The sequence below is a fragment of the Capra hircus genome, chromosome 26 (assembly GCF_001704415.2).
Source record: "Capra hircus breed San Clemente chromosome 26, ASM170441v1, whole genome shotgun sequence".
Classification (NCBI taxonomy): domain Eukaryota; kingdom Metazoa; phylum Chordata; class Mammalia; order Artiodactyla; family Bovidae; genus Capra; species Capra hircus.
Genome location: NC_030833.1, coordinates 7,627,226 through 7,654,963, shown reverse-complemented (window position 1 = coordinate 7,654,963; position 27,738 = coordinate 7,627,226). Strand labels below are relative to the sequence as shown.

The 27,738-nt window shown below is 41.4% G+C and overlaps 1 protein-coding gene across 1 annotated transcript; it reads left to right on the top strand.

Annotated features, from left to right (window-relative positions):
* On the top strand, positions 47 to 27,738 carry FAM175B (family with sequence similarity 175 member B). Its single transcript, XM_018041589.1, has 9 exons — positions 47 to 155; positions 4,152 to 4,242; positions 8,063 to 8,099; positions 10,559 to 10,625; positions 19,671 to 19,861; positions 20,715 to 20,834; positions 21,362 to 21,446; positions 23,214 to 23,328; positions 25,580 to 27,738. Exons 1-9 carry the CDS (start codon positions 57 to 59, stop codon positions 26,047 to 26,049), a joined length of 1,275 nt encoding a protein of 424 aa, XP_017897078.1. The 5' UTR covers positions 47 to 56; the 3' UTR covers positions 26,050 to 27,738.

Here is a 27,738-nt window from a genome sequence, read left to right as displayed (position 1 = left end):
TTTCCCAGCATGCCAAAGGGCTGGCCGGCCGGAAGGCTCCGTGCCCGCCGCGGGGCATGATGGGGGAGTTGGAGCTTTCCATCATGGCGGCTTCCATTTCGGGCTACACCTTCAGCGCTGTGTGTTTCCACAGCGCCAACAGCAACGCCGACCACGTAGGTGTTGGGCCCCCCACCACTCCCCGCAACCCGCCGCGGCTGCTAGGGCTTCCGGCCTCGGTCTCAGGCCGACGCCTGTGGAGAAGCCGGGATCCTTTGCCCCTCGCCCCCTTTGCTGGCCGAGGAACTGATGACCCGGGAGGCTCCCGCCGCCGGCGAACTCTTGCTGCCCGGCTCTCCTTCGCCCCCCGCCCCGAGATGGGCGTCCCCTCACTTGGTGCCTTCCACTGGCATCGCCGTCCCAGGACAGCCGTCTCCCGATGGGGAGGGCTTTCCCGGCCGGCCACCGACAGTGGCAGGAGTCGCTTAGTCCTGGAAACCCAGCGCCTGCCCCTCCCCGAGTCAGGCTTCGAGACTAATGAGGGGTGTCCGGGGTCGGGAAGGAACCGAGAGAGCCCCGCTTTAGTCTAGGAGCGGAAACTCCCAGCCGCGCCCTCCGGTCTGACAGGTTGTTGTGGGGAGCGACGAGGGTAACCGTGGCTGTCACTGCTCTGAACTTAGATGCGAGCGTGTGTTTTCTTCGCCTCGATGAAAAATGCAGATGTCACCAGGAGTGTTCGGCGTAGGGTCTACTTTGGCCTTGCCGTTGCACGTTTAGTTCCCTGGCGAATGTTCGAAGACCCGGGAACTAGTCTCAGTGAAAATAGGGAAGTGACAGGCCTTTACATATGAGTGATCGGAAGTGCATTTTTAATGTCCCTGGCTTCTGGATGGAAATTCTTTTATGACATTAGATAATTTTTGTCTTTACGTATTTGCCCACCAAGTTGAGAGATTGTGTTAAAATGATTTGAGTAGTGAATTATTTAAGTTCACTAAATAAATGTAATGGGAGGGAGGGTGTTGTCATTACAAAGCAAAACTGCAGAACCCTGCAGAAGAGGGAACTGGGTTTGGTTTGATGTCTGCGATCCTAGCTTCTATCAGTAAAACTGATTTCGTAGAGAGGTGATTTTATTAGTAAATTGGATGGGATTAAGTGTTGTACTGTTCATTGCTTCAGTTCAGTGGTAGAGATCAACTATAGAAATATACACAACATGGGTTTTTCCAGAGGCAGCTCCTGTCTCTAGACACTAAGGCCCTTGCTACTGCAGCCAGCTCTTTAATAATGTAATGCAGTTCCTTGTACAGGTAGTTTGTGATCCTGCTCGTGTCCCATGGAAGTGTTAAATATGGTTTCAGTCCTGTTTCTTAAGCTCTCTAGTTCTTGGAGTGCCTAGTAATATCACAGTTTATGTATAAAGCAAAATTACTGTAAGCAACCTGTTGAAAAGTGGATAGTTTTAGTTTTTTTTTTACAGTCTACAGTGAGATGGCCATGTTACCTAGATTGTTCCTAACTTGATTCAAGAGATATCTCTTTAGTATCTGCACTATGCTAGGCATGGTGCCAGACTTCATAGAAATATTTACCAATGGCAATAGTTTGCAACGTGTATCTTATACTCTAAAAGGATACCATTTATATTAACCTTGCCACAGTTACATATGTAGAATACTTTAAAGTAATTTCAATTTGACATATTTTAAAGTTGGAGAACCAAGAATTTGTTTTTGTAGTATATTGTTTTGTCCTGGCAAATTAGTTTAAAGCCACTCATTATTCTGTAGCGCTGGAGTTAGCAAACTTTTTCTGAAGGGCCAGACAGTAATTATTTTAGGCTTCCTGAGCCTTGTGGCCTCTGTAGCAACTACTCAGCCCTGTGGTTGGTAGGGAGAAAGGAGGCATAGACAATAAATAAATTAGAATGACTGCTTCCAATAAAGCTTTACTTGTGGACATAAAGCTGAATTTTATATAATTTTTCACACATCATGAAATATTGCTCCCATTCTCTCTTTCGTTTCAGCAATTTAAAAGTGTAGAAACTTGTTCTAAGCTTGTAGGCCATACAGTAACTGCCATTAGGCTGGATTTAGCCCACACACTATAGTTTGCCTACTATTATAAAGTAACAGTGGATCAGATAATCCAGACCAATAGATAAATAAGCATCCGTGTTATACTTGGCTTTAGAATGTTTTGATGTCACTGTCGACTTTTTCAAACTAAGGCCTGCCAGATAATATACAGGGCACCCAGTTAAATCTGAATTTTAAATAAACAGTAAATAATTTTTTAGTATAAATATATCCCATTTCTTACGTTAAAATTATCCATCATTTATCTGAAATTCAAATTTAACTGGGTATCCTGCATTTTTATTTGCTAAATTTGTCAACCTTGGGCCATAGAACACTGGGAATCTGTAGATATTAAAGTCTAAAGTTGTGTAGGAATCTTCAGTTGTATTTTCCACTTTAATTGAAGAGAAAATTTTCTAATCTGTTACAAAGGCACAGCTTGTGTTTTGTAGTAAGAACTCATAATGAAAGACTTTCAGAAGATAAAACAAGCTTCTTTAGCCCATGCTTTCCAGACTAGCAGTCATGGATTCTCTGGTACACATGTATATATATATATATATTTTTTTTTTGGACTGTGTTTTCGTTGCTGCACAGGCTTTTCTGCAGTTGTGGTGAGCGAGGGCTGCTCTCTAGTCGAGGTGCACAGGCTTCTCATTGCAGTGGCTTCTCTCGTTGCAGAGCACGGGCTCTAGGTGATTGGGCCTCAGTAGTTGTGACCCATGGTCTCAGGAGTTGCAGCTCCCAGGCTCTGGAGCACGGGCTTACTTGCTCCGCGGTACATGGGATCTTTCTAGACCAGGGATTGAACCCATATCTCCTGCATTGGCAGGCGGATTCTTTACCACTGAGCCACCAGCGAAGCCTGATTTGGGATTTTTATGACATTCCACTCCTCTAAGTCGATATTTTGTATTGAGTTATATGTGTATTCAGCTATGCTGAAAAGCCTCTATCTCTCCATCCTCACCCCCACAGATTCCAACTGGGACTTTTTAAACTAGGAAATTTATTCGAAGAGTCAACCTACAATAGAAAGGACATTGTTTCACCAAATGTATTCAGCCACTCTTTGCTGAGCAGCTCTCGTGTGCTTGGCACTGAGCGAGGTGCTGAAGTACACGGTGAACAGAGAATCCCAGCTCGACCGTAGCTCATATTTTAGTCGGAGCAGCATTCGTTAGTACGTGTAAATATGAAACACGAGAAAACCATGAGAAGAGAAAAGGATGCAGGGTAAAGGGAGCAGCGTGTGGCAGACTTGATTCTGTTCCACTCTCCAGGGAAGGCCTCTCTGATAAGATGCGTTTGAGTGAAGAGCCAAATGGAGGGAAGGAGTAAGCCGTGTTGGATGCCTAGGGAGGGGAAGTCTGGGACAGCCTGTTAGTTCACCACCTGCAGGGATGGTATTTGACATTTAGAGTGAACATTCTCCAGCGGTGCTTGTGCTGAACTCTATAGCAAATGCTCAAGCAGTAGGTTATGTGCTGAGTAATCCAGAATCGTTGATGACAGTGTATGTTCTCAAAGGAGGAAATCAATTTATCTCAGCATTTATTAAGGAAAAACTTTGACCTAGTGAAAAACTTACTTGCTGGAATCCTAATTTCTCCTGCCAGCCCATACAGGAGCAGTTAGTTGTGCATTGTATTAACTTCTTTCTTTACCCTATTGTCATTAGCAGAATTTTTAAAACAATGAAATAAATTACGTGCTGTTTCAAGAAAGCAGTCTAGAATATTTCTGCTTCCTGAGCTTTTTTGATGTTGCTTGTTACACTTTGTGGGATTTAGGTGATGAATTCACTCTACTTATTTTCACTTCAGAAAAACGGTTTTAGGGGAAGGGATTAAAATAATATTTCATCTTGTCATGGAATCCTTTATTCAAACGATTCAGTTAATAGCTGTGTCACAAAGTACTTTAGTCATATACCTGTTGGTGTGTGGAATGGTAGTTTACGTGACAAGTTTATTTGGATTATTGTTAAAATTTTTATAAAACTGTAATGTTCTCAATTCCTCTTAATTCCAGTAAAAATCATTTTTATTTTTAGCTGCAACTCTCTTCCCCCATTGCTTTCAGGAAGGATTTTTGCTGGGAGAGGTAAGGCAAGAGGAAACCTTCAGCATCAGTGACTCCCAAATCAGCAGCACAGAGTTTCTGCAAGTAATCGGTAAGTGAGCTTGTCACGGGCCTGAGAAATACTCTTCTTGTATACATGCTTCCTCTTTTGTTCTTTGGCCTTTGACTGATTGTAACCTAACAATAGACTTAAAGAGTACATAGAAAGCCACTCAGATCCCAATGTCAATTATTTTCACTAGGAATGATATGAGATGTCTTTGTAAGTCAGCGTAAACCCACAGTGCGAGTCTGTAAGTTCAGGTATTTTGTGAAGCTGTCCCTGACCCAAGTGGTCTGACCTGTGAATGGCTGTGTAGAATTGCACACATGTCTCTTCACAGCCATGGTGAACCCCGAGTGTGTGCTTTGGGCTGTGCCCATGGTCAGCATCGCCTCATACTATAATGAAAGCATGTGCTGTGCTGGTCCTCCCTAGAGGGATCCGGCAAAGATGTTTACACTTGTTTACAGAAGATATTTGTCAGACCTGCAAAGCTTTCTGAGGAGTAAGCCAAACAGCCTATTTGGGGGCGCTTACTGGGGAAAATGAAGGTGTTTTATAGGTGCACGGCTCTCTGGCTCGGTCTCCTTTTGATAAATAAGGATCATACTGATTTTCAACTGCACCTGGTGCGCATCACCAAACAGCATATCCTGATACTGAAAACAGAGCAAGGGCTGTTTCATGCATTTATGCAGCCAACCATCATTGAAAAATGTGCCGGAGATGTGTGCTGGGCAGTGAGAGGGATGTCCAGTGCCCCTCTGCCTCCCAGGACTGTGAGAAGAGGAATACAAGTTTACAGAAATACCAGAGCACACAGGCTGAGTGCTGTCAGAAAGGAACAAAGACAGTCTCATGAGTTGGGAAAAAAAAAACAAAACTGCTCTTGGGTTAAATCAGTAATGACACCGTGAGGGAGGTGAACTTAGGGCCAGTAAGTGGTTTGTTCAGGGCATCCCGGGGCAGGGAGTGCATAAAACGTGCAGGGAGCCTGGCCTGTTTCTGGGTATCTAGAATACAGACTGTGTGAACGTGAGTGGTTTGTGGTTTAAAATACTGCTGGAAGGCTAGGTAATGCTGAGGCCAAAGCACTGATTTCGGCCTGTTCTTGTTGCCGTTAGTACCTGGGCTGGGGCTAGGGTGAGGACTGAGGTGGTGAGGGTTGGGGAAGACAAGAGACAGCTGTCTCCTAAAGAACCAAAACTATGAAACCCACTCCCCACAATACTGACTTGGTAAATAAATACTTGATATTTGACATGCTGTGGTGTAGCTGCTCTTTCACGGAGGTTTGATTTCTGTGTTTTGTCTTGCTTAACTCTTTAAAACTCCTAAAATAGAGAACTCGGTTTCATTGGCCATCTGTGCAATTATTCATTGTTTGCACTTGGGTTTTCAAAACTAATGTGGTGTGTGAGGGTTTGCCAGGAAGACCTGACGGCACACCATGCAAGAAAGAGCGCTAGCCTGGCGTGCTCACAAAAGTAGCATTTCTGGTGAGTGTTCTGGCTGTTTATCTTTGAGGAAACAGAATAGTAAAGTAATTTAAATTCTCCAGCATCGTGTACTCTTATCTTTGATTCATAAATACCAGTTCCCATGGTATTGCAGATACAGAAACGTGCCAACAGATAGAGAGCCCCAGGTAATACAGGGCCATGACGACGACCCTCTTTTGCTGTACAATGTTTAATTTATTAGCTACATTCAATTTATTGTTGAAACAATCATGGGTCTCATAAACAGTATTTGCTAGTATTAAATGTATGTTATCATTGTAGTCTTCTCTTTTTTTTCTGGTGGTATTTTTCATTTAAAAGTAAATACATAACAATATTAGGAAATGTAAACCAGGACCCTAAAAACCTGGATTAAAGGGCCAAGCATTAGATAACAAACGCACCAGGAGAAGTATTCCATACCACTAGCACAAATAAATTTTCTGGATAGTTTAACCTCCAGCATATTTTAAAATAATAAATTGACCCAATTTCGTATTTGTTGAAAATGCCTGAATCCATGCACGGACACCTTTCCCTGACACTGAACAATAAGGAGGACTTGATATGAAATGGCACGCTGTGAGGGAGCACCCGTCTTGAACACATTTATTTTTAAAGCGGTGCTCACACACTTGACGCAGAAGGCGATGGCACCCCACTCCAGTACTCTTGCCTGGAAAATCCCGTGGACGAAGGAGCCTGGTGGGCTGCAGTCCATGGGGTCGCTAAGAGTCAGACAGGACTGAGCGACTTCACTTTCACTTTTCACTCTCCCGCATTGGAGAAGGAAATGGCAGCCCACTCCAGTGTTCTTGCCTGGAGAATCCCAGGGACCGGGGAGCCTGGTGGGCTGCCATCGCTGGGGTCGCACAGAGTCGGACACGACTGAGGCAACTTAGCAGCAGCAGCAGCAGCCACCAGGCGGATGAGCTCTGGAGGCTTCCAGAACTCTGGAATCCCAGGCCAGACTGCCCTGGCTCCCCTGCTTCCAGAAGTCTGCCTCGCAGCTGTCACGGGCGCCAGCGTCCTGCCAGTCTGCAGCGTAATCGTGTTTGAAAGCATCACCCTGTTTTCTCCACGGAGTGCTTAGTTAGGCATTGCAGAATCTTGAAGGAGAAAGCTTTGACCCTGTAGGAAATACAGTGTGGTGTCTAGAGCATATCTTCACGATCCTTCTCATCCAGGTTGTAAATCGTGAAGGAAGTCTGCTGGGCTGGATTGATGACAGGAGTGTGTCTTCAGAGTTCAGAATTTACTCTAGGGATTTTCTTAAACAAAATATTCTTTCCTTTAAAGTAGAAGATGAGGACTTTTTTTTCCCTTCCCCTGAACTCTAGTTAACATTTTTACTACAGATGTTCTGCAGTCTAATTACTTTGTTGACAGTATCTCTGAAATAACTTCTGATGGTATACTGTATCATTTTTGGTGATAAAAAGAGAGGATTTCTAGATGAGGTTTTCCTGTTTGCATCACTGTGTCGACAGTTGTACTCGGCAAATAATCTTCTTCCCCGTGGAAGCACTGGCATTTCTGTGTGTTTGGCAGCACTCACATTGGTGCAAAAGCTAATGGCACAGCCCAGTGTCCTTCAGGCTTGTGGTTTCATTCTAATTGAGTTAAAGTTGCAGCCTGGAACTCTGTGGCTGTGGCTTTATAAGCAGCAGGTGATGAGCCACTGGCCAGGAGAATGTTGTTAAAAGAACTGAGTGGTTAATTAGTCCCATGGTCTTGTATGTCAGCTTAGACCCTACGCCCCCTGATGAACTTGAAGAAATGGTTCGCTACAGTAATCACAGCAATCTTTTCAGAAGTTGTTTGCCTCTGCCTTATAAATGGCTATTTCCCTTGTGCTGAAAAGCTTTGAAAGGGCTAATAAACTTCCAGAGTTTTCACCCTTCCCCTTCAAAACACCTGGCCCAGTTGTCCTGCATTGTTAGTGAGTTAACTGATGGCAGAATGGTTAAGGCCCTCCTTTCCTGAAGCTATCCTCACAGCTTTTATCCACCTCGATTAAATGCTTCCAGTCAGTGGCTCCTTTTTCCTCTTGGAAAAATGTAAGATTGACCAAGAGCACACAATACCTGTGTGATCTGAATAAAAGCTTTCAGGTGTGTGCTTATCGCACGCCGACAGATGGACCCAGAACTGTCATTTGCCATTTTACTTTGTCCTGAGAGGGTGTCCCTGAGTTTAAGTGTTAAAGAGACACTGCCTTCACCAGTGTATACACTCTTTGGGAGAGGAAAACTCTTTTTATTGTCTGAGATTTTGGTTTAAAGATTTTTTTAATCCTGAGCTACTTTATAGTTGTCTGTATCTTACATGATTAAATGAGATGTATTTCCTCTTTCTGATTACAGAAATCCATAACCATCAGCCGTGTTCAAAACTTTTTAGGTAAGCCACATCCTTCTTTGTAGCTTTTCGTCCTTACTAAAAGATTGATTGATTGAAAACTAATGAACTCAGACTTGTATCTGACTATGGCTTAGTGTTTTAAGTATAACTGAGGGGGTCCAAGTTCACTGATTTACTGATTGTCAGATGCGTGTGTGTAGCACTGTGTTAAGTTAGGGAAAGGGGAAGGGCGGGCAGATAAACCTTGGCCTCAGTGGTTTAAAATGGAAGCCTTCCCGCCAGCCTTCCTAGCATGGGCTTGACAACCATACAGAAAGCAGTTCATCAAGGGTCACATAGAGATAAAAGCATATTGTAAGAGGCATAAAAGTGTTCCATGTACAACTTTAAAATGTAAGGAAAGGGAACATAAAGCTTACTTTTTTGGGTTTAAGTTAATATATACCATTTGCATGTTATGACCAGCTAAAGGACAGAAAGAAAGAAACAGGAGGAGAGACATTCAAAGGGAGACAGTGACAGAGACGCCCATGGAGGCAAAGAGGAGGCAGAAAGTGAGCAGCACGCCACCTCCACCGGCCTTCTACTCCCCAAACTGCAGGCCAGGCCTCTGCCTCCTTCTGGAGCCCCCAACCCTCCCACCTGTTGACAGATATGATGACCTTCACTCTTGTGTTTCTTAAACCTCCCCGAGGCCCCGTTCTTCTACTTTGTGAAAAGCCAGGCCAGTCCTTTCCTTGCACTACTGCCCATTCCAGTTCGATTCAGCGTTCTGGGCCAGCACTTCCTGCCTTGACGCTGCCAGCCCCTTGTGCCTGGTTGTTCCTGCCGTGTGTTCACGTCAGCTTTCACCCTGACTCCACTCCTATCCTCAGCTGACCTAAACCCCCAGCAGCCCTGCACCCAGGAACCCCTGGAGACTTCCACTGTGTTCACCACGCATCTTATCCCCACCCGTCCCACACACACTTACCCCTTATTTCAGAGGATTGTTACCTGTGAACAAAGCCCCACAATAGCTGAGAACCTCACTGTTAGACTTAGATGTAACTGAAGAGGAGCAGGAAGCAAACAAGGAATCAGCAGTTCATCTGAAAAGAACCTCAGAGCAGTGAGATCAATTGCTGATGATTCAGCAGTCAATGAGTGATTCAGGCCCTGGTCCCCTCACAGCCGTGGTCTGGATCGGAAAGGGTCCTGCTCTTTGGCCCTGACCATCTAAGACTTTGCTAGGTGTGCCCTGCCTTGTCTTTCTGAGGAGCTCCTTAAACCACTGTTAGTAAAGTAATACCCAGAACATAGACCCATAGACTCATCATTCTTAGGACAAAAAGAAACCATGGAAACCATATGTCTGCTCCAAACTGTTTATTTTGCAAAAAAAAAAAAAGAAGAAGTGGAGGCCAGTAAGGTTCAAGTGACTTGCCCACAATCATACAGAGAGGAGCAGCGCAGAGCTGGAGCTGGTATCTCCTGACCTGCAGTTCAGTGTTTTTGCTGTAACTTGAACTCCTTCCTGCCTGTGAGGCCTGGGCTTGTGGTGGTGGGAGGAGGGGTGTGACATTCCCGAAACCAGGACCAGTGATAGAAAAGGTCACACATCATTATGCCCGAAATGCTCTTCACAGGGTCCTGGTCAGATGGGTCTCTTTTAAAGGTGAGTGCCTTCAGTTTGAAGCTGGCCAGACCTGCATCCAAATTCCAGCTCTTCCATCCACCAGTTCTATAATTTGGGGCAAGTCACCTAACCTCAGTATCTTTATTTACAAAAACGGAGGGAAAAAAGTGTTGACTTGTTGGGCTGAACTAGTACTTACCTCCCAGCAGTGAGACAAAAATGAAATGAATTAACATGAGGAAGCATGCAGCTGAGTGTCTTATTAAGGGTTCAGCAGATATTCACTTCCCTTCTTCATTTCTCAGAATATGCGCTTCTCTGTTCTTTTTTCCCCCATAGATAATTGACACTTAGAGACAAAGAAAAGATGTCACGGTCATTTGAAACCACACATTTTGTAATTACTTGGTATCAGCATTTCCACTTACGGAAGTAATACCTTTTGAATGTAGCAGTCTCTTGAGTAATCTTTGATGTAAAAGATACCTCATATCAGCAAAACATTTAGATTGTTTTTTCTTTATATACTTATTGTGTGTGTGCTCAGTCATTCAGTCGTGTCCGACTCTTTGCAACTCCATGGACTGTAGCCCGCCAGGCTTCTCTGTCCATGGAATTCTCCAGGCAAGAATACTGGAGTGGGTTGCTATTTCCTCCTGCAGGGGATCTTCCTGACCAAGGGATCGAACCTGTGTGTCTTGCACCTTCTGCATAGACAGGCGGGTTCTTTGCCACTGTGCCATTATACACCTATTGCAGATAAGCAGTTGTAGCTTTATTGCCAACTTTTAAGATTAGGTGACACATAGACACAAGTTGCTAAGCATATTTTTGTCAAAATACTGTATAATTTTAATAAAATATTTTTCCTCTTAAACAGTTTTTATGACTATGCAAGCAAAGTTAATGAAGAGAGCTTGGACAGGATTCTTAAAGATCGGAGAAAGGTATGTTCTGTTTGTCACCCAGTCTGATTTGGAAATCAGTCTTTACCACCCAAACTTAAAACCAGAAAGGAATGTAAAATGCAACAGTGAGATTTGTTATTAATACGTAAGAATTCTGTTAAGTAGATTTTAAAGGTAAACTGTAGATATGATACAATGTTTCCAGTACGTAAAACAAAATTTAGATATTTAGAGTATGATTCCATTATGTAAAAGTCAGAAGGAGAAAAAAGAACATGAACTATAATCCAGAAAGTTGACAGTAGTTGCTTCTGGGTGGTTCTAATTTTCCTATTTGCTAATTTAAAAAATAATTTTGCCAACATTTACTACACATGCATTAATTTTATAATGAGGGAAAATACCCCTAAAAAATGTAGATTACAGTCAAACATCTTTTGATGTGTTGCTCTTTCAAGTTCTGTTCACATTGAACATACATGTTTTCCCCAAAGGTCATATATTTATTGTTTCTGTAAACATACGCATATGATGCTCTGCTTGTGTATATATATGGTAAACAAGTCTGAATAGAATTGAAAATGAGCCAAGGTTTTATTGCTGCAGTCTGGGTGATGGTCTCATTCATAATTTACTCTGTTGTACCATGTGTGGGGTTTACTTTTTTACGTTGGTATATTGATTCCTAAAAATAGATGAGTCACTAAAACATCACGTGAGGAGGAAAAGTAGCAATGAAAGTGAAAGCTTGTTAAAGAGAAAACAAAATGCCATTCTTTTAGAAGCATGTATTATAAAAAAGCCTTTAAAAGATTACCTGTGCATAAAATAATCAGTGTGGGACATCTCAGGTGTTCGAAGAAGGGCCTCAGAAGCAGCTAGAGTAGATGGGCAGCCTTTCCAGTGTAGGGCCCTCTCCGAACCACTGTCTGGTGCACAGGCAGAAAGAGAAGCAGGTAGGGCGAAAGGAAACATAGAAAGTGTGGGGAAGGTCTGGGGAAAGGACAGTGTTTTGTGGGTGATGACAGGCTCGGGAAGGGCATGGTGTCGGCAGAGAGTCTTAACACGGTCACCTGCCCAGGTTTGGGGAAGTGGATGAGTGCAGCCCAGGGGTCCCAGTCCCACTCCCCCATTCTCAGTGATTTCCCTGAAGTGCACATTCTGGCATCTGGAGCATCTTCATTCTCCAGCCACCACCTTACCTCTTCATTCCATTTATTTTCACATTCTAAAAAATGAAGCTTTATATACTCTCTAAAACTAAAATTTATTTCATGAGGATTCTTACTGAAGCACTTATCTAGAACAGTCTCTATATATTAAATTACCAGGACATTTTTTTTTTCAATAGAGGAAAAATATTTGAAGTGGAAAAAAGAAAGAAAGCATATGAACAGGAAATTACAAAAGAAAAAAGAAATCTACCAATGGTCAAGAAGTAAATGGAAAAAATGTTCATTCTCATCAGGAAATGCAAGTTGGAACACATAATACTGTTGTTGTTTTTATTGTTGTCTATCCAATTGGCAAAAGTATAAAAGGATTGCTAATATCCAGTGTTGGCAATGTTGTGGGAAGTGGGGAAGCTGTAGCTGGTGGGAATGTAAATTGATATAGACATTTAGGGAGAGAGTTTTGCAGTAACAGAATTTTAAATATAGAGTTTGATCTCGAGGAATCTGGCCCAAGAAAACAGACAAATAGGCACAAAGGTGTGAAAACTTGTGTTATTGAACACTTTGGCTCTGTGCCAGACCATATACTAAGCACTTTCCAGGTACTGACACATTTAATCCTTGCACCCACCCCATAAGGCTGTTATCATCACCCCCATTTTACAGTTGAGACAACTAAGGATAAATATCTTGGTTAAGGTTATAAGCCCAAATCTTGGTGCCAAGATTTAAACCCAGCAGTCTGGCCTTTTAATGCAGCATACAAAGATGTTTCTTGCATCCTTGCTTAATAATGAGAATTTTGAAAGCAATCTAAATGTCCACCAGTGAGGAATGGTTAAGTAAATTATGTTGGTGCCTCTATACTATGGAATATGACAGTTTGTGCATGCTCAGTAACGTCCGACTCTTGACCACCCCATGGACTATAGCCTGCCAGGTTCTTCTCTCCATGGAATTTGCCAGGCAAGAATATTGGAGTGGGTTGCCGTTTCCTCCTCCAGGGCATCTTCCTGATCCAGGGATTGAACCCATGTCTCTTGTGTCTCCTGCATTGGCAGGTGGATTCCTTACTACTGCACCACTGGGGAAGCCCATGGGATATGAAGCAGCCGTTAAAAAGATAAGGGAGGTTCTCATGAATGACTTAGAAAGTTCTTGAAGTTAAGTGAAATAATTTGAGCCTGCTTTTTATGAAAACAAGAGTCTGAGTGTATAAAGAGATCCAGAAGAAAGCCAACCACCTCTAGAAGTGGTTACTCTGAGTAAAGGGAGCAGAGATGTTGCTGAGGAGGGGAAACTTTATATAATAAGGTTTTTTACATTATATTTTATATTGAAATTAATTGGAAAAAAGAAATGAACTCTACCATGTAGCATTTTTAGTAGTAAATAGAGACACTTTCCTAATTAATTTGGAGAGTTTAAATTGGATTTGCTAATTTACTATGATATTTTGTATTTCAATTATGTATTAAAATATAGTCATATCGTATTTTAAAAAATAATAAAATCAGATTTGGTCTTTTGAGACACAGAAGACCAATATAGATTGTTAACTGGAGTTATCTTTGCTTTTCCTGGGGCCCAGATTCTCAAAACCTGATCTTCAGTTTTGATTTTCTATAGCTTTGTGCTAAAACTAACGATTATATTTTCTTTTGCAATTAAAAGACAGGAATTTGTTTCTTCAATTTACTTGGAAATTAGGTTTTATTTCCCATGCAATTTGTTAAAGGCAGGGACTGTATTTTATGTTCATTGTATTTCCTATGACACCTTATACATAATATAAACTCTTTGAGGTTTTTTTTCAAGAATCCAAATTTCTAGCCCCCAAACAAAAGATGATACTTAATATTTAGACTGAAAAGCTGTATAGTTGACTCTAGTATGGGGATTTTTCCCCAGAAATGGAACAAAGTTACATCTTCACCTCAAAGGGGTTATAATAGTACCTACAAAGTTAAATTTAAAATGTTCAGCTTAAAAATACATATGTACTTTAAACAGTATGTGATATAAAAAATTATTTTTAATTAACATAAACTCTTCAAGAAAGTGCTAATGGAAACGTTTCAAAAATTGATTCTCTGCTAGGCAGGCTTCAAAACTAATGTTTAATTGAAAAGCCCTGGGGGTTCCTTGACAGAGAGTTCTGACAAAATGTGGTCCACTGGAGAAGGGAAAGGCAAACCACTTCAGTATTCTTGCCTTGAGAACCCCATGAAAAGTATGAAAAGGTAAAGAGATAGGACACTGAAAGATGAACTCCCCAGCTCGGTAGGTGCCCAATATGCCACTGGAGATCAGTGGAGAACTAACTCCAAAGAGTGAAGAGACAGAGCCAAAGCAAAAACAATGCCCAGTTGTGGATGTGACTGGTGATCAAAGTAAACTCCGAAGCTGTAAAGAACAATATTGCATAGGAACCTGGAATGTTATGTCCATAAATCAAGGCAAATTGGAAGTGGTCAGGAGATGGCAAACATCAACATTTAAGAAATCAGTGAACTAAAATGGACTGGAATGGGTGAATTTAACTCAGATAACCATTATATCTACTATTGTGGGCAAGAATCCTTTAGAAGAAATGAAGTAGCCATCATAGTCAACAAGAGTCCAAAATGCAATACTTGGATGTAGTCTCAAAAGTGACAGAATGATCTCTGTTTATTTCCAAGGCAAACCATTCTATATCACAGTAATCCAAGTCTATGCCAAAGAAGCTGAAGTTGAGCAGTTCTATGATGGCCTATAAGACCTTCTAGAACTAACACGAAAAAAAGATATCCTTTTCATTATAGGGTACTGGGATCCAAAAGTAGGAAGTCAAGAGATACCTGGAGTAACAGGCAAGCTTGGCCTTGGAGTACAGAATGAAGCAGGGCAAAGGCTAATAGAGTTTTACCAAGAGAACACACTGGTCATAGCAAACACCCTCTTCCAACAACACAAGAAATGACTCTACACGTGGACATCACCAGACAGTCAACACCGAAATCAGATTGATTATATTCTTTGCACCCAAAGATGGAGAAGCTCTATACAGTCAGCAAAAACAAGACCAGGAACGGACTGTGGCTCAGATCATGAACTCCTTATTGCCAAATTCAGACTTAAATTGAAGAAAGTAGGGAAAACCACTAGACCATTCAGGTATGACTTAAATCAAATCCCTTACGACTATACAGTGGAGGTGACAAATAGATTCAAGGGATTAGATCTGATAGAGTGCCTGAAGAACTATGGACAGAGGTTCGTGACATTGTACAGGAGGCAGAGATCAAGACCATCCCCAAGAAAGAGAAATGCAAAAAGGCAAAATGGTTGTCTGAGAAGGTCTTACAAATAGCTGAGAAAAGAAGGGAAGCTAAAGGTAAAGGAGAAAAGAAAAGATACACCTATTTGAATGCAGAGTTCAAAAGAATAGCAAGGAGAAATAAGAAAGCCTTCCAAAAAGATAGAGGAAAACAACAGAATGGGAAAAACTAGAGATCTCGTCAAGAAAATTAGAGATACCAAGGGAACAATTCATACAAAGATAGACACAATAAAGGACAGAAACAGTATGGCCCTAACAGGAGCAAGAATACACAGAACTGTACAAAAAAGATCTTCATGACCCAGATAGCCACAATGGTGTGCTCACGCACCTAGACCAGACATCCTGGAGTCCGAAGTCAAGTGGGCCTTAGGAAGCATCACTACAAACAAAGCTAGTGGAGGTGATGGAATTCCAGTTGAGCTATTTCAAATCCTAAAAGATGATGCTGTGAAAGTGCTGCACTGAGTATGCCAGCAAATATGGAAAACTCAGCAATGGCCACAAGACTGGAAAAGATCAGTTTTCATTCCAATCCCAAAGAAAGGCAATGCCAAAGAATGTTCAAACCACCGCACAATTGCACTCATCTCATATGCTAGCAAAGTAATACTCAAGATTCTCCAAGCTAGGCTTCAACAGTACGTAAGCCAAGAACTTCCAGATGTTCAAGCTGGATTTAGAAAAGGCAGAGAAACGAGAGATCAAATTGCCAACATCGTTTGGATCATCGAAAAAGCAAGAGAATTCCAGAAAAACATCTACTTCCCCTTTATTGACTACACCAAAGCCTTTGACTGTGTGGATCACAACAAACTGTAAAAAATTCTCCGAGATGGGAAAAACAGACCACCTTACTTGCTTCCTGAGAAATCTGTATGAAGATCAAGAAGCAGCAGTTAGAACTTGACATGGAACAACAGACTGGTTCCAAATTGGGAAAGGAGTATGTCAAGGCTGCATATTGTCACCCTGCTCATTTAACTTATATGCAGAGTACGTCATGTGAAATGTTGGCCTGGATGAAGCACAAGCTGGAATCAAGACTGCCAGGAGAAATCTCAATAACTTCACATATGCAGGTAACACCACCCTTATGGCAGAAAGTGAAGAGAAACTAAAGAGCCTCGTGATGAAAGTGAAAGTATAGTAAAAAAAAAAAGCTGGCCTAAAACTCAACATTCAAAAAACTAAGATCATGGCATCTGGTCCTATCCCTTTATGGCAAATAGATGGGGAAACAGTGACAGACTATATTTTCTTGACCTCCAAAATCACTGCAGATGGTGACTGCAGTCATGAAATTAAAAGATGCTTGCTCCTTGGAAGAACCTTGACAGCATATTAAAAGCAGAGACATCACTTTGGCAACAAAGGTCCATCTAGTCAAAGCTGTGGTTTTTCCCCTAGTCGTATATGGATGTGAAAGCTGGACCATAAAGCAAGCTGAGCACCAAAGAATTGGTGCTTTTGAACTGTGGTGTTAGAGAAGACTCTTGAGAATCCCCTGGACTGCAAGGAGATCAAACCAGTCAATCCTAAAGGAAATCAGTGCTGAATATTCTTTGGAAGGACTGATGGTGAAGCTAAATAAAGCTCCAGTGCTTTGGCCACCTGATGCAAAAAACTCACTTATTGGAAAAGACCCTAATGCTAGGAAAGATTGGAGACAGGAGAAGGGGATGACAGAGGAGGTGATATTTTTATAGCATCACCGACTCGATGGGCATGAGTTTAAGCCAGCTCCGGGAGTTGGTGATAGACAGGGAACCCTGGCGTGCTGCAGTCCATGGGGTTGCAAAGAGTTGGACATGACTGAGCAACTAAACTGAACTGAGAGTTCCCTGGTGGTCCCCTGGTTGGGACTCTGTGCTCTCACTGCCAAGGGCCCTGAGGGCTGCCGGAGTTCAGTCCCTGGTGCAGGAACTAAAATCCTGGAAGTGGAGCAGGGGAGCTCCCCCACTGAAAAAAAAAAAAAGAAAAATCCTACAAAGGAAAGTTCAATGATTTGAACTCATAAAATAAGTATGTAGTAATTTTTAAAGTTCCTTGAGTCCTAAAATAATCCATTAGAATACACAACCTAATAAAGATTTTTGTCACAGTACCCATTAATATATAGAAAAATGTAAAAAAAAAAAAAAAAGAAAAATGTTTACTAAAAACATGTGGCTCTCAAATATAGGAACTACACAACATTGCTAAATTAAAAAAAAAAAAGTTGGATTTAAGATAGAGGCCATGTTTTTTCATATAAGAAATTCCCCTGTAGGTGCAACCTGGTTGCCTGCTCAATTACTGCCCTGGCAGAAGCCATATTATGTTTACAAAGTTTTGACCACCCTCAGGTTTTGGGCTCAGGCCAAAAAAGCAAGTGAGAGGAGGATTTCTGCCTTCCTGAAAGCATCTGCTCTGAAACAGATAATGACAAACATAACTGCCATCTTAATATTATCATAAGGCCAAAAAGAACACAAGTTAAAGATGACAAATGTGCTCAGTATTGGGGATAATTGCTTTGGCTCCAGAAAATGTAAGTGAATGTCTAGCATGGAGAGTAGAGAGGAGAGTCTTTGTGAAATATTGTCTGAAGCTTCAGCAGAGAGAAGGTTTTAGGGAAAGACATTCATAGTTTTTCATCATGGCCCAAAAATAGCTGTCAAAAATGTGCTCTTCTGCATTAGTAACCTCGGTTCTCGATAGCCTTGCCACCAGCTTATTAGCTCTAAAAGGTACAACTGTACCTGTCACCAGTGTGAATTATTTTGGCATCTTATCTCTCATTGATCAGAATGAAGAGGGTTATCTTTTTAGCAAATATCAAATGAATAAATTGATATCCACAATAAATTTACAAGGCTTCCTGCTTCTCAGAAAGTACAGATGGAATCAAACAAGTGAGTCAGTGTAAATGAAAAGTGTTAGTATCCATCCAGTCACTACTTGCTTGATTTTTTAATCAGCAGGTATTTCATGAGAACGGCCGTGTGCTCACCGCTGCTCGGGCCTCTGCAGGAATGCAGAGGGTGTGAGACGTAACCCAGTCCTGCAGAGGAGCTAATCCCAAGTTAAATTCAGAGTGCCGAGACTCAGAGTAAAATATGCCGTGTTCTTTGATACTAGTAGCTCTAGCTGGTTGATAATTTTTTTTACTTTTTGTTTTTATTTTTTTAAAGGAAAACTACTTTTCACTCTAAGATTTATATTGACAGAAGTGTTTGGGTTTTCTTTATATTTAAAGTATACCAGAATTAATTGCTTCAATATAATTAGAATTATGCTTTATTTTCAGTAGTACTTCATAAGAGCAGGCAGTGTTACTTTGCTCCCTGTAGTTCCTTGCATGTGATATGAACTCTGTGCAGAAAACATTACTCACCTCTCAGGGTTGTTGTAATAATTAGTGAAAATAATTGTAACAGTAAAGGTTGATTGACTTCCTTCCTTTGTGAAAGTTTCCAAAACATAATCTAAATTTACCATTAATTTTAATATGACACTAACAACTTTAAATTACTTTCATTTCTTAAAACAGGATTTTCACTCAAAGAGTTTGTTTTAAAGAAAGAAGCTATGGAAGATTGTTCTTCCTATAAAGAATTAAAGTGTCTCCACAACAGAGGTTTTCAAACTTCAGTTATACATAAGAAAAAACTTGAGAATTTATCTTAAATTCAGATTTCTGACTGTACCCTTAGAAGCTCCAATTCTGCAGGTTTGGATTGGGCCCAGCAAGCTCCCAGGTGTCTTTTAGGCTTTCCATCTTCCATACATCCAGCAGATCACATTGTGAAAATGTTCTTCCAAAGAGCCTGTCAGTTTAAATCACATGCCAATTTAAGTTCTGGTATAGTCAGCACTGACAAAGCTAACCTTTTAAAATTGTTGTATTAAAGTATAATTAACATGTAGTAAACTGCATATATTTAAAGCATATACTTTGATAAGTTTTGATATGTGTATACATGCATGAAACCACCATCAGAATAAGATACTGAACATATCTGTCCATGCCAAAGTCTCCTCATGGTCTTTTCTGATCCCTCCTTCTCACCTCTGCCTCAGTCATCCACTCATCTGCTTTATGTCATTTTCGTTTCCTAGAATTTTACATGCCATCGAATCGTAGATTGAGAATTCCCTGGCAGTCCAGTGATTAGGACTTGGTGCTTTTACTGCTGTGGCCCAGGTTCGGTCCTGGTTGGGGGACTAAGATCCTACAAGCCGTGCGGTGTGCTCCACACCACCCCCCCCCAAAAAAAAGAATCCTGTAGCCTATGCTATTGTGATGATGATAATTTTTGTTGTTATTGTTCTGGCTCCTCTCACTCAGCGAATCATTTGGGATTCATGTGTGTTGTGTATGTCGGTATTTCTTCCTTTGTATCACTGAGTAGAAGTCCAGCGTGTGCACACACCACGTTTTTATTTATCCACTCACCTGTTGGTGGGACAGTTGCGTGGCTTTCAGTGTCGCGCTACTGCACGTAAATTTGGTATGAGTGTTTGTGTGGGTGCATTCAGAATGAAATTTGTGGGATTTCATGCAGCTTTTAACACTTCTTTCTTCCGTGTCTGTCGCAGAAAGTGATCGGGTGGTACCGATTCCGGCGAAACACACAGCAGCAGATGTCGTACAGAGAGCAGGTGATCCATAAGCAGCTCACCCGCATCCTCGGGGTGCCCGACCTCGTCTTCCTCCTCTTCAGCTTCATCTCCACCGCCAACAATTCCACTCATGCTTTAGAATATGTTCTCTTTAGACCAAATCGAAGGTAAAGCAAGCATTCCCACCAGCCACACATAAATAGGAAAGATGTTGATACAAGTACTTGAGATTTGTGGCTTTGAAAATAAGCATTTTATAGCATCTTTAAAGAAGAGTGTTTATTACTGTCCTGTAGCTGGTTTTCTTTGTGATAGAGAAGGTATTTTCCTGTCAGTTAATTATATAAATTAAAATAGTTTTTGAGTCAAGAAGCATTAGCAAGACATTCATTATGCATCAGTTCTTACAAGAATAAACAGCTGGAAATCATCATTTGCTTCTGCGTAATCCATTATATACAAATACAGTTCTGTTGTGCTGTAAGTCTGATTATGATTTTGAAACATAGATTTCAAGGACAAAATTGTAAAATTGATCCACCTACTGGCTAATGCGGGTTTTGCATTAGGAACTTGTTAAAGCAAAAAGAAAGATCATATGATCATGGTATGTCGGTAAACAACAGAAAGGGTTCATACAGAAGTTCATTTATAGTAGAATAAATTAAATCAACATCAGTGAAAAATAATTATTAGTTGTTAAATAGCCACTCCTAAGATTTCATCAGTTAATCAGTAGGTTTTTGAGCACCTAAAACCACCTCAGCACTCTTGTCAGTTGCTATGGAAATGCAGAAGACCTAACCTCTGCCTTCAGGAGTTTACAATTGAATTCTACTTTAAGGGAAGTGAAAAATTTTCTAATTAACATAACCCTGGGTTGTCTGTGGAAGCGGGTTCTCTGTGAGACCTTCTGTTAGTTCCCAATGCAGAGACTTCGAGCTCCTGTTGGCAAGACCCATTCTTTAAGTAGAGGAGTGCTTTCAACATGATCTCTGTCTCTCTCTCAATCCCCCACAGGTATAATCAAAGGATATCCCTTGCTATTCCCAATCTAGGCAATACTAGCCAGCAAGAGTATAAAGTGTCTTCAGTGCCAAATACTTCTCAGAGTTATGCCAAAGTTATTAAAGAACATGGGTAAGTTGAAAGGTAAAATGAATGTTTTTCCTTTCTTTTGCTAACTGTGCTTCTGGAGAAATGTGACGTCATTTGATATGATTAACACTGAAAAATCCAATAAGGCAATTCTCTTTCTCTAGACTACCACTACTGTATATCAAAATCAGAACGCTTATTGAAAAGAAAATTTACTTTTATCAATATTTTTTTAATCACTTGCCACAATTTTTTTTTTTTGCAACTGATGCAAAAATGTGAGTAGATTATGTGTATATCTGAGGTTCTGAAAGCTAACTGTGGTCTCTGAAAAATGTATAGGGTGAGGGAAAAAATAACTACTATTTTTCAGTGGTCTTGGCAACAGGGGTTCTCTCTTCTTTCTCTTCTGTAACTCTAGGAACATGGGCATTGTTGCTGAAACATTGTTACCCTGGGGTTGCAGCATTTAAGTAATTAATAGATTAAGGTAGAAATGACGGGAAAGTGCCTTCCAGTTCACTGTAGTTCTAATCACTTTGTGAATCTTGTTTCTGTCTGTCTTCTAGTACTGACTTTTTTGACAAGGATGGAGTAATGAAAGACATCAGGGCGATTTATCAGGTTTATAATGCGCTTCAGGAAAAAGTGCAGGTAACTGATTCACTTACTAGTTTTCAGTATTTATATTGCCCAAGTGCTTTTTAAATTCTACTTTAATTTTTAATAATCTCCCAACCAACGAATGAATTGTGGTCCAAAAATCAGTCCCCAAATGATATCAGATGTGTGGAGTAGTTACTCATGCCAGTCTACGAAAGCCTGTCTCACTCACTATGTGCCTGCCATGGAGACTCTGAAGTACAGTTTTAATATCACTCTTTTAAATACTTGTGACCTCCTAATGACAGCGTTTTCCCTAGAGAAATGTATTCCCAGTTTAAGGAAGGATCGCTAAGAACGCAGCTGTCATGTCACTTGGCCTCTAAGTAGAGACCGCACCCAGAGGCACCCGTGTTAACTCAGGACAGCTTGGCCTCCTGATTTGAGTTCACTCCTCTGCCCACAGCCGCCTCCACTGAGTGGGAGGGTGTAGTGGGGCCTGTTCATTCCTAGGCATTCATGCAACAAATAGCTATGGAAACATCTCCTGCAAGCCAGATCCTGAGCTAGGTGCTAGCAGTACTTTCCCACGTTCTTGTCATCAGCCCCAGAGTGTTCTTAGGGGTAATTCGCTCTGAAACCCTAAGAACAAAAGTGCCTTGGAGGACAGGAAGAAGAGGGGTCGGGCTAAAGAGGCTGTCCCAGGCCTGGAGGAAGGGCCCAGGGAATGAAAGAGCACAGGCAGCTACTGAGAAAGAGGAGAGCAGTCTGCGTTCAGCCTGGGGCAAAGGGGAAGGCAGGCAGTGGGCAGATCCCAGTGTGAGGCTCCATATCAGGGTCACGGTCCCCAGAGCAGCACAGGGAACTTAATCCAGCCTCACTCACTGGTGACTGGCCCACTTTCCGGCGATTTCTGGTATTTCTGCTATGGAAGGAACGTGCAGTGAAAAGCAACTTTTTGTCCTGAATTCATGACCATGTTTTTTGCAGACTGTCGGTGCCGTCTCACAGACTTCAAAGTAGCATGTAGTAGACACTTCATTGCCTGTTGGTTAAGGCCCGCCCTGCAAACACCGAATCGCATCCATGCCCTGATATGAATGGTTAAAGGACATTGACTAGGGAAAGTTGAAAAAGAAAATAAGTTTCACAGTCGTTTTTCAACTTTTCCTAGTTGTGGTTTTTATTAAATAAATTTGTGTGATCTGAGGCTTAATTGTTGGTTACAAATAAAAGTTGAAGGCATCTCAGTCCTTTCTTTTGTTCATCCTCCTATGCTAGACTGTGCTGTGCTAAGTCGCTTCAGTCGTATGCGACTCTTTGTAACCCTGTGGACTAGAGCCCACCAGGCTTCTCTGTCCATAGGATTCTCCAGGCAGGAATGCTGCCGTGGGTTGCCGTGCCCTCCTCCAGGGGATCTTTCCAACCTGAGATTGAACCCGAGTCTCTTAGGTCTTCTGCATTGGCAGACGGGTCCTTTACCAGTAAAACCACCCGGCAAACCCTATGCTAGACTGATACCAAAAATTCCCTTTTCATATAAATAAAGATGAATAAGCAAGGGAAAGATTCCTATTCAAGAATGTATAAGCTAAGTAGCATAATCGTCTTAACATAACTAAGAAAGCAGTTCAGTGAATAACAGCAATACTGGTCTCTTGGGCCTTCATGATTTTGTTCTATACCTCAGGGAAATGTCTGCTTTTTAACGTAATAAAGTATACAGATTTTTCCTAGGGTCATAATCGATGCTGTCTTTATGAAATGCCTCATGCTTGGATTTGAAACTAATTGTTCTTGTTGTCATTTTTCCCTCAGGCAGTGTGTGCAGATGTGGAAAAGAGTGAGCGAGTTGTTGAATCTTGTCAGGCAGAAGTGAACAAATTAAGAAGACAGATCACTCAGAGGAAGAATGAAAAGGAACAAGAAAGACGTGAGCTTCCTATTCATTTTACCCCTGAGTATCAGGGAAATATCTGGTTTTAAACTTCAAATTATATGATAAATTACATCCATTCTTCTACACTCATCAGGCCCCAAGTTACGCTGCTATGGACAGGGCATTCCCTTGTCTTAGGCTTTTCCAGAAGTGCAGTACTGTTTTTCGTGGTGTCCTTCTCAAGTCTCTGATACTGGAAGAAAAAAGACCAAAGGTAGAAAGGCTGAAGCAAGTTAGAGTAATTCCCAAGAAGTGATATGATCTGTGTACAGTAGATGTGATGTTTCTTACCAAGTTAACCCTGGCATGCCTAGGACATAGGAGCTGTGTCCTGTGTTCACTGGAGCCTCATAAAAGAACTCCCTAAAATTCTGTTAACATCATATTTGATGCACGGGGCAGGGTCTCAGCAAAGACTTTAAATGTCTAGTTTTTGATAGCAGTGGGTGGCCAGATACCATTACGCTAAGGAACCAGCTGGTTAAATGAGAATTAGGCCCAAGAATCTATTAACTCCAGCATGGTGACAGACATATGGGCTATAGTACCACCAGATTTTTAAAAATAGTATTTTTATTGAAATACAATTGATTTACAATGCCATGTTAGTTTCAGTACAGCATAGTAATTCAGATGTGTGTGTGTATATATATATTATTTTTCAGATTCTTTTCCATTATAGGTTATTACAAGATGTTGAATATAGCTCACTGTGCCATCCAGTGGGACTTGTGGTTTATTGGTCTTACGTACAGTAGTGTGTATCTGTTAATCTCAGACTCCTGATTTATCCTCCCCACCAACCCTTTGGTAACCATATTTGTTTTCTATGACTGTGAGCCTGTTTCTGTTTTGTAAGTAAGGTCATTTGTACCGTTTTTTTGTTTGTTTGTTTGTTTTATTCCATGTGTAAGTAATATCAGTGGTATTTATCTCTGTCTGACTTCGCTTGGTATGACAATCTGTAGATCCATCCATGTTGCTGGAAATGGCATTATTTCATTCTTTTTTATGAAATGCACTAGATTTAACTAGTGGTTAAGACTTTGGCTCTTCCCCTTGCAGGGGGCACAGATTCCATCCCTGGTTGGGGAACTAAGGGCCTGCCTGCTGCACAGTGTAGCCAAATAAATAAGATAAAATACATGGACACACAAAGACACACACAAAGCTGGATGATAGAGCTGGAATTTGGAGGAGTTGGGGTGCCTGACACCTAAGGTCAGGCACCCAAATCTTACGCTTTCATCAAAATTTTAACAGTTTTATCTGGGTGATAGAATTGTGGGTGATTTTCATTTTTTTTCTTTTCTAAACTTTGTACAAATCATTTTTGTAATATTTTTAAATGTACTTAAAAACAATTTAAATGCCATGGACTCATAGATGTGTGGCTGTTTCTGTTTTACCACCATAAAAATGCAGTAAAGTTATGGCCTAGTACCTAACACAGGACTTTGAAGTCCCTATTTTTTTAATTTAGTTAAAAAAATATTTTTACAATGTTGTATTGTTTTCTGAACTTTTTTTTTCTCCACATTTGTTTCTTTGGTTGGGCCGTGTCTTTGTTGTGGCGTGCAGGAGCTGCAGTCTTCAGTGTGACATGCAAACTTAGTTGCAGCATGTGGGATCTAGTTCCCGGACCAGGGATTGGACTCCGGCCCCCAGTGTTGGGAGCGCAGCATCTTGGCCACTAGACCGCCAGGGAAGTCCCAGGGCTTTGAACTTTTAAGGAGAAAGAGATGTTTAAGAATATTGTGACAAGTAGTTGTCGAGAAGTTTTTTTTTGTTTTTTGATGTGAGGTGTATTAAGGAAAAACTCACATTCAGATGACCGCCAAGGGTGGGGACAACTATCAATTTTATCCTCTGTCCCCATGGTCTCCGAGCACAGTGAACAGCAGGTGAGGGTCGTGGCACTGGATCTGGAGTTGAGAGACCTGTGTTTGGGTATCAGAGCCCCCACTTCTTGCTGTCCTCTTGGTGAAGTCACCTGATCTTTCTGACCTCTGGTCCTTTGCCTGCATAACAGACGGTAATATTAATGATGACGGTAGTACTTGAGAGAGCTGCTCTGAGGCTTTTGAAAATGATGAAATACTGTGCAAATGTACAGTAATTCACACTAATCAATTGCACTGCTTTGCTGCCGTTTTCAGAACAATCAGGTCGACCGTTGAATCTGTTGACATGCAAAGCTGTGACAATACGGGCGTCTTACAGTTTCCTTCCTCTCTCCACCCAGGACTGCAGCAGGCAATGGTAAGCCGGCAGGTGCCATCTGAGAATGTGGACCCCCCCTTCAGCCCTCGGCTGCCCTATCCAGGGTTCACAGCGGAAGGTCGAAGTACTCTTGGAGACGCAGAGGCCTCAGACCCGCCTCCGCCTTATTCTGATCTTCACCCAAATAATCAAGAAAGTACTCTGAGCCATTCTCGCGTGGAAAGCAGCGTCTTTATGCCTCGACCTCAAGCTGTGGGCTCCTCCAGTTATGCCTCCACCAGTGCTGGACTGAAATATCCTGGAAGTGGAGCAGACGCCCCTCCTTCCCACAGAGCAGCTGGAGACAGTGCTGAGGAATCAGACGACAGTGATTATGAAAATTTGATTGACCCGACAGAGCCCCCTAATAGCGAATACTCACGTTCAAGGGATTCTCGACCCATGACACACCCTGATGGGGGCTCCAGGAACACTCAGACCTCCCAGATTTAACTGAACGCAAGAAACTCTCCAGTTAGCACTGTTTTTCTTAATCGCTCATTGAGAGAGTTTTTGAGGACTTCCTCTGGCAGGGAGAACTGCTTTCTCAGGCCCCTGGACTCCCCAAGACAAGAATTTTTGGGCCCAGACCTTGGAGGAGCCTCGCATGCAGGGGGTCCTCACCTGCGGACGCAGTGTGCAGGGCTCACAACAGAGTCATTAAGATAATCAAATTGTCCGAATTCTGGTGCGATTCATGGATGTACTGGGAAATTTAGGCAAAGATAAACTTATCAACGTAGTTTCTGTTCTTTAAAATAATTTGGAAATTAGAGACTAAGCACAATTAGTCTATAAATGTTCTATAAATCAAAACCTTACCTCTTGCACTATCATGCCTTGAAATTTACTTTTTCAAAGGGAAACTAGTTTAGCAGCAGCCTTCAAAGAACCTTCTTTCTATGATGAGCCAAATTCATCTTTGCCAGAAAAGAAATTTTGATAATTTCCAAGATTGGAACAAATCAGTTGTACCTTCTTTTGTCTGCATGACTTTGTGAGATCAAAAGAGAGGGCTTTGTTTCCACTTTTTTCTACTAGCCTGATATGTATTGTCACTTAAAATGGTTGCCTTTAAAAAAAAAAAAATGTAGAAATACTAATTACCAGTAAGTAATCATCCAAATAAGTATGTCATAAAATAAATTACTTATTTTTCTTTCGGGGAATTCCAGTGACTGCTATGTTGCACTAGCCACATTTATGGTCTCTGTTCTGGAGTCTTAAATGAAGGACACACAGCAGTATAACAGAAAGGAGTTATGTTCCAGACCTGAGTTTTATGAGGAACAGACTCCAGACACAGCGGATTTAGCCAAGTTCGTACGTAAGGGAGATAATTCGTGTAGATCTTCTGACAAATCCTAGTGTTAGTTTTATTTGTGGAAGAAAGACATTTAATAAACTGTTTGGGAAGCTTGGTTATTGAATAGAGATTCATTTCCAATCAAAATAACCATACTTTTTTTAAAGTTACCGTTCAGCATATAGCTGTGGAATGTGTAGAGACTTTCCTTGGGGATGCACTTAACATTTTTATTTAATTACTGCTTGTTTTCTAGTTTTGCCCAGAATGTGTGAAACCACTACAGACGTTCATGAGCATGACAGGCTCCTGGTTTGGAAATGACAAGACCCCCACCCCTACCCCATTTACGGCAGGGTCAGCTCACGAAGCTAATGCCGTGGATTATAACTGCCTTTCTTTGGACTCGTTACGACCTGTAAGACTAAGGAAGTTGTTAAGGAAGCTTAAAATCCAGGTTCTGAAAAAGTAGTTTCATTTTGTAGGAAAGTAGTTTAGTCTGAATGGAAATTAAACGTTCAAACTGCCATCCTTCAGATAGCTACTCAACGGGGTCTGTATCTTCCTGCTGTCCAGTTTTGTTGGCCTTATACCACTGCCATTTGATTTGAAATGTTGCAGACCGCTTTATCTGCAAATGTGTTCCAGTGTTTATCAGCTATCTTCTAGCAGCTTTAGCACCAGTGTGAATTTATTTTTTTTAAGTGCCATCACCATCTCTGTTCAGATTTTGACATTCAGGAAAATATTTTTATTTTTTATGCCATACTGAAACCTACAATGTATATCTGACAAAGCAGTTAAATGTGACAATAAAAACTTATTTAATCATGGTA